At 32.0% G+C, this 16,456-nt stretch overlaps 4 protein-coding genes across 5 annotated transcripts; all 4 read left to right on the plus strand.

Moving 5' to 3' along the window:
- The first annotated feature begins 447 nt into the window (after positions 1–447).
- Positions 448–6,536, plus strand: LOC112751108 (probable serine/threonine-protein kinase SIS8). 2 transcript variants are annotated; one of them, XM_025800154.3, is made up of 8 exons: positions 448–1,174; positions 1,307–1,347; positions 1,618–1,686; positions 2,295–2,395; positions 2,756–2,832; positions 2,936–3,097; positions 3,295–3,445; positions 6,005–6,536. In XM_025800154.3, the coding sequence occupies exon 1, from the start codon at positions 448–450 to the stop codon at positions 1,060–1,062; it is 615 nt and encodes a 204-aa protein (XP_025655939.2). In that variant the 3' UTR covers positions 1,063–1,174; positions 1,307–1,347; positions 1,618–1,686; positions 2,295–2,395; positions 2,756–2,832; positions 2,936–3,097; positions 3,295–3,445; positions 6,005–6,536. The 2 variants fall into 2 exon arrangements, with proteins under 2 accessions (XP_025655939.2, XP_072073239.1); XM_072217138.1 differs by having other exon boundaries at positions 448–1,347.
- A 3,465-nt stretch (positions 6,537–10,001) lies between these two features.
- On the plus strand, positions 10,002–12,038 carry LOC112751111 (uncharacterized). Its single transcript, XM_025800159.3, has 2 exons — positions 10,002–10,188; positions 10,295–12,038. The coding sequence occupies exons 1-2, from the start codon at positions 10,033–10,035 to the stop codon at positions 11,324–11,326; spliced, it is 1,188 nt and encodes a 395-aa protein (XP_025655944.1). The 5' UTR covers positions 10,002–10,032; the 3' UTR covers positions 11,327–12,038.
- LOC112749168 (uncharacterized) lies at positions 11,393–15,272 on the plus strand. Its single transcript, XM_072218259.1, has 8 exons — positions 11,393–11,825; positions 12,074–12,099; positions 12,400–13,176; positions 13,447–13,515; positions 14,152–14,252; positions 14,603–14,681; positions 14,785–14,883; positions 14,986–15,272. Exons 1-3 carry the CDS (start codon positions 11,393–11,395, stop codon positions 13,066–13,068), a joined length of 1,128 nt encoding a protein of 375 aa, XP_072074360.1. The 3' UTR covers positions 13,069–13,176; positions 13,447–13,515; positions 14,152–14,252; positions 14,603–14,681; positions 14,785–14,883; positions 14,986–15,272.
- LOC140173122 (probable serine/threonine-protein kinase SIS8) lies at positions 13,142–15,057 on the plus strand. Its single transcript, XM_072218260.1, has 6 exons — positions 13,142–13,159; positions 13,447–13,515; positions 14,152–14,252; positions 14,343–14,406; positions 14,785–14,883; positions 14,986–15,057. The coding sequence occupies exons 1-6, from the start codon at positions 13,142–13,144 to the stop codon at positions 15,055–15,057; spliced, it is 423 nt and encodes a 140-aa protein (XP_072074361.1).
- Positions 15,273–16,456: the final 1,184 nt, after the last annotated feature.

Genomic DNA, 16,456 nt, shown 5'->3' on the forward strand with positions numbered 1-16,456 from the left:
CTTCGGGAAATGATTGCTAGAGGCTTATTGAATGGATGAAAAAAGATAAGATACATCAACTCAAATTAAAATCACATCTCTATTGTTGCTGAATGTGTATCATAGTTCTGTAAATTCTGAATCTGTTGGGTCAGAGGACTTTGGCAATGCCATAACATCAATACCACTGATGTCTTGACTATCTCATTTTTATTCAATTAAGTTTAAACTTTCAATGTTTGCAATTGCTATCATCCTTTTTGATTCCACTATGCTTTATTGATTCTTTAGAGGATATTTCTCGTTGTAGCTTACAGGTTAAGTGTTTAAGATCTCTCTATAGTAATTAATAATTATTTACTGTTATCCTATGAGATCATATATCTTAACTATTATCATGCTACAAACTAAGAAAAACCAAAAAGAGGTTTACAAACATTTGCAAAAAGTTACCCTGCAGTGTGCAGAATGAAAGTCAAAGATGTTTCATTATATATGATTGATGCTGCCAAGGAAAATCCTCACTTAGCTCAAAAACTACATGATGTTCTACTTGAAAGTGGTGTCATTGCTCCTCCAAATTTATTTTCTGAAATTTATAACGAGTTAGGCTCCCCAACTGAAGAAAAAGATGAACACAAACCAGAAAGTGGACAAGAGACTACTTTGCGTCACCACAGAGTTCATCCGAAAGGAAGTTCAAGCAGCCAGCCAGAGCACTCTAAGCCTGTTGAAGGTTTAGGAATAAACCACCTTCTTGATCCGAAGTTAGCAGCTGTACAACATACACCATCCCAGGTAACATATGGGAAAAATATTCCAGTTGCGGCGGCTGCAGCAGCAGCTGCTGCTGTTGTTGCTACCTCTATGGTAGCTGCTGTACCAAAGTCAAACACTGACTCAAACATTGAGCTTCCAGTAGCTGCAGCGGCCACTGCAACTGCTTCAGCTGTAGTAGCAACCACTGCAGCTGTCAGCAAACAGTATGAGCAAGGCAGTCGAAGTGACGGACACATGGATGGCACTGGTTATGAGCCGAAGGGTAGTGGTGATGGTGAGAATATTGTGGTAGGAGCAAATTAAGGTGATAGAATATCTGATAGATCTATAGTAAGCAATGACAGTATAAAATCTGATTTTATATTAGATGATGTTGCCGAATATGACATTCCGTTGGAGGAAATCATCGGACTTGGTATTAACTGTACTTTGCTCTATCAGATTTGGTTACATTCTTTTGTTAGATGGTGTTATTTATAATTTTGTACACATGAATTCCCATATGATGACTAAAATTACATTTTGGTGGCCTATTTTTTGCCTTCAGGATCATATGGGGAGGTATACCGTGGTGAATGGCGTGGAACAGTGAGTTTTATTCCTACTCAGGCATACATTCCATATCCATCTTACAATTCAAATTGTATTTTCAACAAACATTATAAAATGTAATTTTTTTCTTAACTGAGCAAGGCCCAAGAAATTTTTGGCTTCAGTTTCATTTTTACCCTTAACAAAAGTAATCAATACCTTATACTTGACTACGTTTTATGCTTGTCATTTTTTGTTGTGTTTTTCTGTTAGGCTGTAGGTTTTTGAATTCTTTCATTTACATCAGGTCTCTGCTTTGGTTTGTAGGAAGTTGCTGTAAAAAGATTTCTTGATCAAGATATATCTGGTGAATGACTTGAAGAATTCAAAAGTGAGGTAATATTTCATTAGTGTCTCTTTTTGTAGTTTCTACTCATACGTTTATCTTTGTTGATGAATGATTTCATTTAGTACACATTTACAACTATCAGATGTGATTTTTATGCTCCATAATGACATATCAGATAGCTGCAATACTTTATTTAGATTGTTACTGTATTTGTCCCAGGCTAATTATAAATTTGGATTAAATACTTTGTCCTTTTGAATTGCATTTTTTTAGAAGTTCTTGATGAAGATTGACCATTTCAAAGCTCTTTGATGTAATCCTTGTTTTATTTCTCCAACATTTTATAGCTTCTATTGTTGTTATATACTTTCATCTTGTGTGCTTCTCTCTATGAATAGATTTCCTAATGCAATTTGAGAATATAGTGGTGCATGAATATGTATATAAGAGAACATATATATATGGAAAGAATATATTAAATGGGGACTAAGAAGTTGGGTTAGCACATTGGAGTTATTTAGTTCATGTAGTTGACTATACTTATTCAAAAAAAGGATTTTGTTTAATTCTTTTATGAATGCCAAAACTAGTTGTGCATTTTCATGAATTTATATGATTTTGCTGCATATTTAACATATGATGTAAGTTGCCATAGGTTCAAATAATAAAAAGACTGAGGCATCCAAATGTTGTTCTCTTCATGGGAGCAGTTACTCGACCTCCGAATCTTTCTGTTGTTACTGAGTTTCTTCCCAGGTAACTTAAGGTTCCTTATTTCCTGAGATTCATATGAGGCTGTGGATTGCAAATAGATGTTAGTATATGGTACAGAATAGTGCTATGCAGGCCAAAAAGATTACTTCTAAATGAACATCTAAAGTATTTGATGTATGCTGTTAATAGCTCAAATGTCAATTTTGAAGTAATAAGCAAAAATAAGATGAAAGTTTCAGTTATTATTTGGTTAATTTATACACAATTTACCTTACTAAATATTGTGTTATTGTGTTAGACTCTTACACTTTTCCAGGAGCTTTTTTTATTTTGATTAATGTTGTTATGGACGGATTACTTTTAATGACTCTGAAGTCTGAACTGTATATTTCCTATGCACAGGAAGTTTGTACAGACTAATTCATCGACCGAACAATCAATTAGATGAGCGAAGGCGGTTGAGGATGGCCCTTGATACTGTAAGAATCTGTTTTCTTTTCTTGCAATGTAGTTTCATTAAGTAAATTATTGCGATAATCAGTGAAATTCAGTTGATGTGACATATATCCCTTGAATCTTCAGGCCCGAGGAATGAACTATTTGCACAACTGCACTCCAGTGATTGTACACCGTGATTTGAAGTCACCAAATCATCTTGTTGATAAAAATTGGGTTGTGAAAGTGCCAACTAATTGTCATGATTGAATTTTCTTGATGGCATGCTGAATGCTCCTTGTAGATATGGTTTTTTTTTTTTTCACTCTTTCTTTTTTTTTATTTCCCTGTAGATATGGTTTAATTTTATCTTCTCCACTCCCAATTGTTGTTGCTAGCACACGCTAACTAGTGCTCTCAGAAAAAATGCTTTTAATTAGAGTTTAATTCCACAGACCATTAGAAAGTATTAAGTCCATGACCATCAATAGTGATTGATTTTGCAGATTGAAAGCTTCAGATGGAGGGACAACACAAGGATGTAGAGGAGCAAGTTAAGGATCGCTGAAGATTCGCATACTGAACCTATCACCAAATCGCCAAATCAACCCTTTTTCAACAACCTTACGCCCTTTCAATATGTTACTCCATCCCACGGTACTGCTCCGATCTCTGCATTCATTATAAAATTGTATCAAAAATATTTACCTTTGAAGAGTCTAGATAAGAGTGATTGTGGCTGAGAGACAACTTTCCAACATTATTTTGTTAATAGCGCCAAATTTTGATCCCCTTGGTCCTTAAAAACAAGTCCACCTTCTAATTTCGGTATTGTCATAATATCTCAACTAACCCATGCAATTTTTCGCTCTGTACCTTTTTGACCCACCAAAATTGGGAGAGTGTGTTATGAATCTCCCTAATTAAAATGTCAGAAAGACGGAAACGTGATAATGAATAAATTGGGATAGCCTCCCCAACAGCTTTGATTAGAACATGCCTGTCTGTAGAAGAGAGAAGTTTTCTTTTCCACCCTTGAACTCGCTTCCTCACCTTGTCCTTGATTTTTTCGAAAGTGTTTTTTTTTTTTTTTGGACTGTAGATGAAAGACCCAAATACTTATCCTGTGCACCAATATGGACAATTTTCAATTTCCGAGCCAGTAGTAATCGAGCAGTAGAAGGAGTATCATTACTAAAGAATAGAGCTTATTTATGCAAATTAACTTTTTGGCCACTGAATTCCTTGTATGACTGAAGAAGACTAAGAATATTTTTACAACTATTTTCTGACACTTTACAAAAAAGAATTGAGTCATCCGAAAACAAAAAAATTATTAACAGAAGGCCATCTTCGGTTGATTTGAATACCTTCAACAGGATCATTTTACTCTGCCTTGTTTAGTAAAAAGGATAATTTTTCTGCACAGAAAAGAAAAAGGTAGGGAGATAAAGGGTCTTCTTGACGGATAGCTCTATTTGGTTTTAAAAAAATCTAAAGGTTGACCTTCAACAATGATAGAGTAAGAAACTGTAGTCACTACCTCCTGTATCTAACCAATCCACCTAGATTCAAATCCCAGTTTCTCTAAAATGAACCAAAGGAAATTCCACTCAACACAATCATAGATTTTGCTCATATCTAATTTAATAGCCATTTCAGTCGATAGGTCCATTTTCTTTGTCTTTAGATAGTGCATACATTCATGAGCGATTAGGACATTGTCTGAAATCAATTTACCCTTAATAAAGGCACTCTGATTAGGGTTGATCAGCAAATTCATAAATTTCTGTACTCGATGGACTAGTACTTTAGAAATAATCTTGTACACAACTGAGGAAAGGCTGATGGGTCTAACCTGTGTCATATCCTTTGCATCAAAAATCTTAGGAATGAGATAGATTTGTGTATGGTTGAAACTCTTGAATAGTCTACCACTGACAAAGAAACTGTGGACAGCCTTGAAAACATCCTCCCCTACTAAACTTCATAGAATTGAAAGAATTTAGCTGTAAATCCATCATCACCAAGGGCACTCTGGGGGTGACTACTAAATACCGCACGTTTTATCTTATCAAAACTGACCGGTCTAATTAAATTTTTTGTTCATAGTTGCTGAAACTTGGTTTCAAAATCTTCGAATGCATGTGCCGGATTAGCTTGGTCAATCGATGTGAAGATATCCTTGAAGTATATTTCAACTACTTGTGCAATTTCCTCACGGGTGGTAGCATACATACCACCATTCTTTTCCAGTTTTCAAATTTTATTTTTCCGGATTCTGGATTGGAATGATTGGTGAAAGAAATTTATATTTCTGTCCCTTCTTTTAGCCACTTTACTCGATATTTTTTCCTCCAATAGCTTTTCTCCGTAAAGTAAGCATCCTCAAGTTTATTTTTCAAGACTTCAATTTGTTCTCCTCATATAATGCCCTCCTCTCTGAGGATTTCAAGCTGAGATGTGAGTCCACCAATGTCCTTCTTTGAATTAAATTTGTTCCGTTGCTGCCATTGAACAATACGGTGCTTCAATTGGGAGGCAAAACAAACATTGTTAAGCGATCCACCCATTCCTTTCAAGCTTCGGTAATAATTACTTTAATTTTTTCTAAATCACACCATCTCTCCTGAAATTTAAACTTCTATTTAGATTTTTCTATGACTGGATTTGTATCAAGGAGGATAGATACACGACCTAAACCATTTTTTGTGAGCCGAGACAGCGAGGCTGACAGAAAACAATCTATCCACTCACCGTTTGCAAGTGCACGGTTAAGCCGCTCCCTGATCTGGTTCTGCCATCGTCGCCTATTAGTCTAGGTGAACCTTTTTCCAATCATATCCAAGTCTTTCAGTCCACCACCATCAATAAAATTCACAAATTCATAAATAGATGAAGCTAATTTTAAACCCCTCCTTCTCATCGAGACTCACCATAGCATTAAAATCACCCATAATTATAACCTTTCCAAGGAAACATTGTACAATAGAGGAAAGTTCTGTGTATTGGATAGATCGAATCCCATCCAAGCTATTTAAATGTACTCCAATCAGCTCTCATAAACAGTTCAAAGCAAGATCAGTGATGCCTGAGCATCATTCATATCTTTTCTATAGAATTTATACAATGATTTGTTGATTTCCTAAAAGATTTAAGTGATCTATACTCTATTGGATGCTACTTTGAGTTGTTGTTGCATTATGTTGATTACAGGTAGCATTCGGGTGAAAGATGGGACAAAATTCTTGAAGAAGAAGTTTACCAACCCTTTTTGGCAAGGTGGTGATAAACGCTGGTGAAGCTCTCACCCTTCTCTGCCAAGGTCACGCTAAACGCTACATCATCGATGTTTAGCGCCGGGTCCTTGGATTGTGTGCATAACCTTGCGGGATAGGTAGCCCTAAATGCCACATCACTGGTATTTAGCGCCGACAGCGTGAATTGAAGTGGTTCCCACGCACGCAACCAAATCACACGAAGGAAATCAATTTGAATTGAATTCAATTTGTAAATAGAAAAAGATATTATTAGGTTTAAGATTTAATTTTAGTATCAATTAGGATTAGAACTATAAAAAGGGAAAAGATTCGCCCTGCGGGCTCTCTTCTTTCCTAGAAATTTTGCACTTTTACAGTTTAAACACTTTTACACTTTGAGGATTTTTTTCTGCATCATGAGCAACTAAACCTCCATTGTTATATTTAGGAGCTCTACTTATTTTGATGGATTAATACTGTTTGTTTTTTTACTCTTGATTAATGCATTAATTTATGTTCAAGAATTGGTTTCGTTCTTCCTCCTACGAATTACGGTATATTGGAAAATAACCTTAATCCAAATTGAATCCCTTTGAATTTCGAAAAAGTTACATCGTTGGAATTAAAACTTGAAACCCTTTTTTCATAATTCTTCAATTATCTGGATTTAATGTGATACGTGACATATTATCGGGTTATTTCTAGGTTCTTAAGAATTGTGTGGATAATAAATCAGCATTTGGACTTAAACTTTTGACATAATTAATTGATCAAGAAATTGACGGTTGATTAGGTTAGAAGAGATTGAATTGTCAAGGAATTGGAATTCAATCACCTAGGGTTTGCTATGAACTAAATCTTTGCATGATCAAGATAAATGGCAATAATTGTTAATCCGAAAATCTAAACATCTCCAATACCTTAACTCTCTTCTCGTATTATTTTCTCACGCATTTACTGTTTGCTTCATTTAATTCACTGTTTTATGCTTTTGCTAGTGAAACTCTAAACTCTGATTGCCTGACTAGAATAATCATTCAATTATTGCTTGCTTAATCCGTAAATCATGGTGGAATCGACACTCACTCACCGTGTGTTTATTACTTGGTACGACTCGGTATACTTGTCGATAATAAGTGTGAAAACTTCTGCATCAATCAGTTACCTTTGGCAGCTATGAAAAACTCTTTTCCAACAAGAACCTCAACCACTGTGCCCTCCTTTTATGTTAAAACCAATCCATCAGCTTTATCCGTCGAACTAACAATCCTCTAATTTGTAAAATGATAAGATTGCAATTTACTTTCCACCAGACAAAATTGGTTTTTTATTTCACATATAAACACAATTTCGGGGGAGTGGGATTGACACACACTTCAATGTTATGGACTTTTAGGGGTTTTCCAAACTCCGACAGTTTCATAAAAGGACTCTCATAACGAATTAAAAAAAAAGGAATAAAGAAGAAAATAAAGAAAGGAATTAAGAAAGGAATTGACAAAAGTCAAACATTGACCTAGACGGCACAACAATTCTGTTTTGAGAAAAACTCTATCAGAGCAATTTAAAAGAGTACTTATTCCTCATACTCCACTTGTTAGTAATTTATGATTGATTTGAATAATTACGCATAAAAAATTCTAAACAATATATAAAATATTTTATACTTTAGCAAAATTAAACTTAAAAAATAATTATTGTTAGAATTCACAACGTTGGGGTTTACAATTATTTTATTTAAACAAAATTGCTTTCTTTAAAAGATAATTATTGTCCAAACTTCAAAGTAAATTATAGTCCAATTAAATATATTACATTTTTGAATTGACTTCATTCGATTTAGTAGTACATCATATAATTGGAATCATATTGATTTGATTTAGTGTTATGATGGCTAATTTAAATTTAAAAAATTCGATGTATATAGAATTATATAAAATTATCCTACAATATAATTTCAACATATTTTATAAAATTAGCTTTTACTTAGAATGAGTTAGACACAATTATCCAATAAGAGAAATCTCCACCTCCTTAATCTTCTTTTTTCTTTGACCATTCACATGACAAAAAGTAGAATTACATTCGGATTCGATGGTCCCAAAATGTTTGAACCATTAAATAGTCCCATAACAAAACATATTTTTTAAGTTTTTTGATAACTGCTAAATAGTTCTTATTTAATTTTAATTACAAATTAATCCTTTATATATTATTTAATTATAAAATTTATTTTTTATTTTATAAATTATTATTTTATCATTCATCTATTATGTTTATTAATAATAAAAAACTAAAACAATAATAAATTAGATCTTCCATTAATCATAATAAATATTTTACATTCTTAATCGATCATAATTTTATCATTAATCCGTTACATACTTATTGGATTAGGAAAATCGTGTTGGTTAGAAATTCGATGCACAAACCAATCAATTGAAATTCAGGTTTCCTAAACTTCAATTGATTGGAATTGATACACAATCAATTGAATTTTACACGGCACGTGGAGTTTTTTTATTCAATCGATTGAAATCATCAAAACAACTTGAAAAATACATAAATACACAGGAATAAACCATATTTAACAAGAATTTTTTTTATTATAAATTAAAAAAATCATTATTTTTCCAATAAAAATAAGACTTATTCATGTGTATTCTTGTGTACTCCTGTATATTCTGTAGACGATGATAATGGTTGCCATTGTCTATTGTGAAGCTTAATAATTTGAATTAGCGATTTTTTTTTAGAATTTGAAGTGAAGTTCGCCTTGATCTGCATAAAAAAAATTCGTATTTGAAAAATTAAAGTTGAAAATTTGGGTTTTGAAAAATAATAATTTTTTATTTTATTTCAGAAATAAATTCATTACTAAAAGATTAAAAAAATATATTTTTTCATTCCACAATCAATTTTATGAATAAAGAATCGAAACAAAGAATTGCAAAATTAGAGATTATATTCACTAATCTCGATTTTGTACAGTGAAAAAATTGATTGGATCTCTATCGCCAACTGTGAGTATGTGATTATCAATTAATGATGAACAAATATTGGATATTAAAGAGATGAATAAACAAGGAAAAAAATTGGATATTAAGTAGATGGATAAACAATGAAAAAATTGATAATTAATCAGATTGATAAACAATTCTAATTGTAATATTGAGTAATTGTTGATAGATTATTCACCAATTTATAATCTTAATATTAAAGAAAAGATAAGATTAGAGTATCTAAATCAAAATAAAAACTTAAAAATTGAAGATAGAATTTTAAAAATAAGATAGATGAATAATAAAATAATAATTTATAATCACGAGACTTGAACCCGCAACCTCTTAATTGAGTATAAAAAGACTATACCATATGAGCTATTATTCATTGGCATTGTTTTAATTTTTTATTATTAATAAACATGATAGATGAATGATAAAATAATAATTTATAAATAAAAAATAAATTTTATAATTAAATAATATATAAAAAATTAATTTATAATTAAAATTAAATAAAGACTATTCAACAGTTATTGAAAAACTTAAAAAATATATTTTGTTATAGGACTATTTAATGGTCCAAACGTTTTGGGACCATCGAATCTTTTACCTTCTTTTAGATAATGGATTTATTTGAGTGAGTCTTTAAAAAAAGATCTTTTTCTAAATTATCTTTTTTTAAAAGATCTCATGTAAAAATAAAAGTAATTTTATATTTGGTATCTCATATAAAATTTTTTTTTATTTATCAATGATAACAATATAAAAATATTTATTTATTTATTTATTACATAAAAAATATCTTTCTTTTAAAAAAAAATTTTTACAAAAAAATATAAATTACAATTTTTTAAAAAATATAATTATTTTTATTATTTTAATACTTTTATTTTTACTATTAAAAATTTGACAAAGAAGCACCATAGACTATGATGTGCCAATAATCAGGAAATTATCTCCAATCTTCAATTTCATTAAGATGGTTCTTTGCTTTGGTCTCAACTATCAAGTCTCGACCTTTGTTTTCATGACAGTGATTGTTTCCACCATTGAATTAGCTCTTTTCTCTTCCAACTCCTTCTTCTCATTTGATCGGATTTTACACAAAAATGTTGCGTGCAGCATCATTCTCCAGGTTCAGCTTCTCTCTTCATATCCCCTCTTTTCTTGTGCCCTATGTTTTCCCTTTTCGCTTTCCTTCCCGTTCATGTTCAATGTCAAGCCTTCACTCTCATTCTCAGCTCACATCCCCTCGCCATGTCGATGAAGCTGTTGATTCCTTCACTCGCATGCTCTCTATGCGTCGCACTCCATCCATTATCCAATTTAACCAGATTTTGGGGTCCCTTGCCAAGACGCACCATTTCCCAACCACCATTTCCCTTTTTCAGCAATTGCAAACCAGGGGAATTGCGCCCAGCATAGTTACTATGAATATTTTAATCAATTGTTGCTGCGGCATGGGTCGGATCACTCTCGCTTTCTCTATATTGGCCAAGATTTTCAGGATGGGTTTTCAGCCAAATACCATAACATTGAATACACTCATTAAAGGTCTCTGTCTCTGTGGTAATGTTGAAAAAGCACTGCACTTTCACGACAGAGTGCTGGCTCATGGATTTCACTTCGACCAAGTCACTTATGCAACTTTGATCAATGGGCTCGGTAAGACCGGACACACAGCAGCTGCTATTCAAGTGTTGAAAAAGATCCCACGGTATGGCACTGTTCCTAATGTCGTCATCTACAACACAATTATTGATAGCCTCTGCAAGGATACACTTGTAAGTGAGGCTTTTCATTTCTATTCTGAAATGCTTGCTAAGGGAATTTCTCCTAATGTGATCACCTATACCACTCTAATTTTTGGATTGTGCCTTGTGGGTCAACTTAAGGAAGCCATTGATTTACTAAATCATATGATGCTGAAAAACATTACTCCAGATGTCCAAACCTATAATACTTTGATTGATGGACTATGTAAGGAGGGAAATATGAAATATGCTAAGAGTGTGTTGGCTGTGATGACAAAAGATGCTGTGGAACCAACTGTGGTTACTTATAATTGTTTAATGGATGGGTATTGCTTGGTTAACGAATTAAACAAGGCAAAATGTATATTTGACACAATGGCCCAGATAGGAATGGCTCCTGATATACAAAGTTACAATATTATTATTAATGGCTTGTGCAAAAGTAAATTGATGGATGATGCCTTGGATCTCTTTGAAGAGATGCGTCGCAAGAACTTGGTTCCTAACACGGTAACTTAGAATACTCTAATTGATGGCTTGGGAAAATCAAGGAGAATCTCTTGTGCTTCAAAGCTTCTTGTTGAGATGCATAATAAAGGTCAACCTGCTGATATAATCACTTACAGTTCCTTGTTGGATGGGATGTTCAATATCAAGCAACTTGACAAGGCACTTATGTTATTTATTCAGATGAAAGAGAGTGGCATTGATCCAAATATATGCACGTACAGTATACTGATTGATGGCCTATGTAAAAGTGGAAGACTTATGGATGCAAAAGAGATTTTTCAAGATCTTTGCATTAAAAACCATCGTCCAAATGTGAGGACATACACTATTATGATCAATGGGCTCTGTAAAGAGGGCTTATTTGAAGAAGCATTGGCCCTGCTGTCGGAAATGGAAGACAATGGTTGCTTACCAAATGCTGTGACTTTTGAAATCGTTATTCGTGCTTTGTTCGAAAAAGGTGAGAATGACATGGCGGAGAAACTTCTTCGGGAAATGATTGCTAGAGGCTTATTGAATGGATGAAAAGAGATAAGATACATCAACAAAAATTAAAATCACATCTCTATTGTTGCTGAATGTGTATCATAGTTTTGTAAATTCTGAATCTGTTGGGTCAGAGGACTTTGGCAATGCCATAACATCAATACCACTGATGTCTTGACTATCTCATTTTTATTCAATTAAGTTTAAACTTTCAATGTTTGCAATTGCTATCATCCTTTTTGATTCCACTATGCTTTATTGATTCTTTAGAGGATATTTCTCGTTGTAGCTTACAGGTTAAGTGTTTAAGACCTCTCAATAGTAACTAATAGTTATTTACTGTTATCCTATGAGACCATATATCTTAACTATTATCATGCTACAAACTAAGAAAAACAAAAAAGAGGTTTACAAACATTTGCAAATCCATTTGCAAAAAGTTCCCCTGCCGTGCGCAGAACGAAAGTCAAAGATGTTCCATTATATATGATTGATGCATCCAAGGAAAATCCTCACTTAGCTCAAAAACTACATGATGTTCTAATTGAAAGTGGTGTCATTGCTCCTCCAAATTTATTTTCTGAATTTATAACGAGTTAGGCTCCCCAACTGAAGAAAAAGATGAACACAAACCAGAAAGTGGACAGGAGACTACTTTACCTCACCACAGAGTTCATCCGAAAGGAAGTTCAAGCAGCCAGCCAGAGCACTCTAAGCCTGTTGAAGGTTTAGGAATAAACCACCTTCTTGATCCGAAGTTAGCAGCTGTACAACATACACCATCCCAGGTAATAGATGGGAAAAATATTCCAGTTGCGGCGGCTGCAGCAGCAGCTGCTGCTGTTGTTGCTACCTCTATGGTAGCTGCTGTAGCAAAGTCAAACACTGACTCGAACATTGAGCTTTCAGTAGCTGCAGCGGCCACTGCAACTGCTGCAGCTGTAGTAGCAACCACTGCAGCTGTCAGCAAACAGTATGAGCAAGGCAGTCGAAGTGACGGACACATGGATGGCACTGCTTATGAGCCGAAGGGTAGTGGTGATGGTGAGAATATTGTGGTAGGAGCAAATTCAGGTGATAGAATATCTGATAGATCTATAGTAAGCAATGACAGTATAAAATCTGATTTTATATTAGATGATGTTGCCAAATATGACATTCCGTTGGAGGAAATTACACTGGCTGAACGTATCGGACTTGGTATTAACTGTACTTTGCTCCATCAGATTTGGTTACATTCTTTTGTTAGATGGTGTTGTTTATAATTTTATACATATAAATTCCCATATGATGACTAAAATTACATTTTGGTGGCCTATTTTTTGCATTCAGGATCGTATGGGGAGGTATACCGTGGTAAATGGCGTGGAACAGTGAGTTTTATTCCTACTCAGGCATACATTCCATATCCATCTTACAATTCAAATTGTATTTTCAACAAACATTATAAAATGTAATTTTTTTCTTAACTGAGCAAGGCCCAAGAAATTTTTGGCTTCAGTTTCATTTTTACCCTTAACAAAAGTAATCAATACCTTAAACTTGACTACCTTTTATGCTTGTCATTTTTTGTTGTGTTTTTCTGTTAGGCCGTAGGTTTTTGAATTCTTTCATTTACATCAGGTCTCTGCTTTGGTTTGTAGGAAGTTGCTGTAAAAAGATTTCTTGATCAAGATATATCTGGTGAATCACTTGAAGAATTCAAAAGTGAGGTAATATTTCATTAGCGTCTCTTTTTGTAGGTTCTACTCATATGTTTATCTTTGTTGATGAATGATTTCATTTAGTACACATTTACAACTATCAGATGTGATTTTTATGCTCCATAATGACATATCAGATTGCTGCAATACTTTATTTAGATTGTTATTGTATTTGTCCCAGGCTAATTTGAAATTTGGATTAAATACTTTGTCCTGTTGAATTGCCTTTTTTTAGAAGTTCTTGATGAAGATTGACCATTTCAAAGCTCTTTGATGTAATCCTTGTTTTATTTCTCCAACATTTTATAGCTTCTATTGTTGTTATATAGTTCCATCTTGTGTGTTTCTCTCTATGAATAGATTTCCTAATGCAATTTGAGAATATAGTGGTGCATGAATGTATATATAAGAGAACATATATATATATATATATATATATATATATATATATATGGAAAGAATATATTAGATGGAGACTAAGAAGTAGGGTTAGCACATTGGAGTTATTTAGTTCATGCAGTTGACTATACTTATTCAAAAAAAGGATTTTGTTTAATTCTTTTATGAATGTCAAAACTAGTTGTTCATTTTCATGAATTTATATGATTTTACTTCATATTTAACATATGATGTAAGTTGCCATAGGTTCAAATAATGAAAAGACTGAGGCATCCAAATGTTGTTCTCTTCATGGGAGCAGTTACTCGACCTCCGATGCTTTCTATTGTTACTGAATTTCTTCCCAGGTAACTTAAGATTCCTTATTTCCTGAGATTCATATGAGACCGTGTATCCCAAATAGATCTTAGTATATGGTACAGAATAGTGCTATGCAGGCCAAAAAGATTACTTCTAAATGAACATCTAAAATATGTGATGTATGCTGTTAATAGCTCAAATGTTAATTGAGAAGTAATAAGCAAAAATAAGATGAAAATTTCAGTTATTATTTGGTTAATTTAGACACAATTTACCTTACTATATATTGTGTTAGACTCTTACACTTTTCCAGGAGTTTTTATTATTTTGATTAATGTTGTTCTGGAAGGATTACCTTTAATGACTCTGAAGTCTGAATTGTATATTTCCTATGCAGAGGAAGTTTGTACAGACTAATTCATCGACCAAACAATCAATTAGATGAGTGAAGGCGGTTGAGGATGGCTCTTGATACTGTAAGAATCTGTTTTCTTTTCTTGCAATGTAGTTTCATTAAGTAAATTATTGCCATAATCAGTGAAATTCTGTTGATATGACATATATCTCTTGAATCTTCAGGCCCGAGGAATGAACTATTTGCACAACTGCACTCCAGTGATTGTACACCGTGATTTGAAGTCACCAAATCATCTTGTTGATAAAAATTGGGTTGTGAAGGTGCCAACTAATTGTCATGATTGAATTTTCTTGATAGCATGCTGAATGCTCCCTGTAGATATGGTTTAATTTTTTTTTTCACTTTCTTTTTCTTTTGAACAGGTATGTGATTTTGGCTTATCAAGAATGAAGCATAGTACATTCCTTTCTTTCAGATCACTGCAGGAACTGTAAGCTGCCATAACCCTCATTTCTAAGCTCAAATACTGTGTCATACCCTCTGCCTTCCGAATTATTCGTTCTTTGATGCTCTTGTTTTTCATTTTGCTATATATTTTTTGTTGACTAGATCAAATCAAAATCAGATTCCTAATTTCTTTTATGAATCTTTTCTGTAAATAGAATTAATTATAATATCTTTTCCTTTTTAGTTTAGCTTAATTTTAGGGATTTTATGATTAGAAATCTTTTCATTATTTTAGATTAGTATCTACTTAATATACTAAAACTGGGTTTTCCCCCAACTAATGAAGGTGAGGTGTCGATCTTTCGTGACTCCGTTTTCCCTCTAAAATGAACTTTCCTATTCTCTATTCTAAATTATTTTATAAAAAATATCTTTATTATAATTATATTATAATTAATATTTAATGAATAATACATAATTATACTAATTTTAAAACATATCTTTATTATAATTATATCAAATCAATATTTAATGCATTATTAAACTACTTATCAATTATTAATTGAAAATACTTTTAATAATAATAATAATAATAATAATAATAATAATAATAATAATAATAATAATAATAATATGATAATTGCACCGGTCGTAGTAATTATGATAAGAATATTTGAATCTAATCATAAAATGATCAAATTTTATGATATTAATAATGCACATTAATTTTAAATATTTTTAGTCATTTTAATTATATTAATTTTAAAAATATTAATATAATTCTAATTCTTATTTGTTATCCAATAATAATAATAATAATAATAATAATAATAATAATAATAATAACTTGAAAAATTCGTATATAAATTATTTCAATTACCCGTGTATTATTATTAAAATTCTATATGTTCCTAAATTTAAGTCTTATTGAAAAACACGACATGGCACGAGCTATTAGTGTAGAGTTGTTTAGGTTTGTTTAAGAAGATATAATAGAATTTATATTTCTAAATTTCAAGACATATATTTCTATTTCAATCTATGTATATCAGGTATAATATTCTTATTCATTGTCCGGGATTTCTCCGATTATGATAGAAGATAATGGTTCTAATCATATTATGAAAAATTATATAATTTCAACAAAATTAATATATGATGTGTAATTATTGTATATAATAAAAAATTACCTTAATAATAAATAATTTATATATTTATTTTTGTTTTACTAAAGTCTATATATAATGTTTTTATGTGGTACATGAATCTAAATTTAAGAGTCAACTCATAATTTTATATTTTTTTTACTACTTTATAGAATAAGAATGTATTCTTCGTTTTTCATCGAAGTTGATCATTTTAAGGTACAATTTATAATTTTGATACACTATTAGTGTAAAGTAGTTTTACACAAATATTCAATGACATAATATCATATCATAAAAA

Source organism: Arachis hypogaea, chromosome 15 (genome assembly GCF_003086295.3).
Source record: "Arachis hypogaea cultivar Tifrunner chromosome 15, arahy.Tifrunner.gnm2.J5K5, whole genome shotgun sequence".
NCBI lineage: Eukaryota > Viridiplantae > Streptophyta > Magnoliopsida > Fabales > Fabaceae > Arachis > Arachis hypogaea.

What these genes read in the sequence shown, in the direction of transcription:
- LOC112751111 (XM_025800159.3), top strand. Translation starts at nt 10,033, where the DNA reads ATGGTTCTTTGCTTTGGTCTCAACTATCAAGTCTCGACCTTTGTTTTC. An exon ending in CGTGCAGCATCATTCTCCAG is followed by an intron (nt 10,189 to 10,294) that starts GTTCAGCTTCTC and finishes TCTCATTCTCAG; the next exon opens with CTCACATCCCCTCGCCATGT.
- LOC112749168 (XM_072218259.1), top strand. Translation starts at nt 11,393, where the DNA reads ATGCATAATAAAGGTCAACCTGCTGATATAATCACTTACAGTTCCTTG. An exon ending in TCGGGAAATGATTGCTAGAG is followed by an intron (nt 11,826 to 12,073) that starts GCTTATTGAATG and finishes TTGATTCTTTAG; the next exon opens with AGGATATTTCTCGTTGTAGC. An exon ending in TTTCTCGTTGTAGCTTACAG is followed by an intron (nt 12,100 to 12,399) that starts GTTAAGTGTTTA and finishes ATTTATAACGAG; the next exon opens with TTAGGCTCCCCAACTGAAGA.
- LOC140173122 (XM_072218260.1), top strand. An exon ending in ATGCTGTTAATAGCTCAAAT is followed by an intron (nt 14,407 to 14,784) that starts GTTAATTGAGAA and finishes TTGAATCTTCAG; the next exon opens with GCCCGAGGAATGAACTATTT. An exon ending in ATAAAAATTGGGTTGTGAAG is followed by an intron (nt 14,884 to 14,985) that starts GTGCCAACTAAT and finishes TCTTTTGAACAG; the next exon opens with GTATGTGATTTTGGCTTATC.
- LOC112751108 (XM_072217138.1), top strand. Translation starts at nt 448, where the DNA reads ATGAAAGTCAAAGATGTTTCATTATATATGATTGATGCTGCCAAGGAA.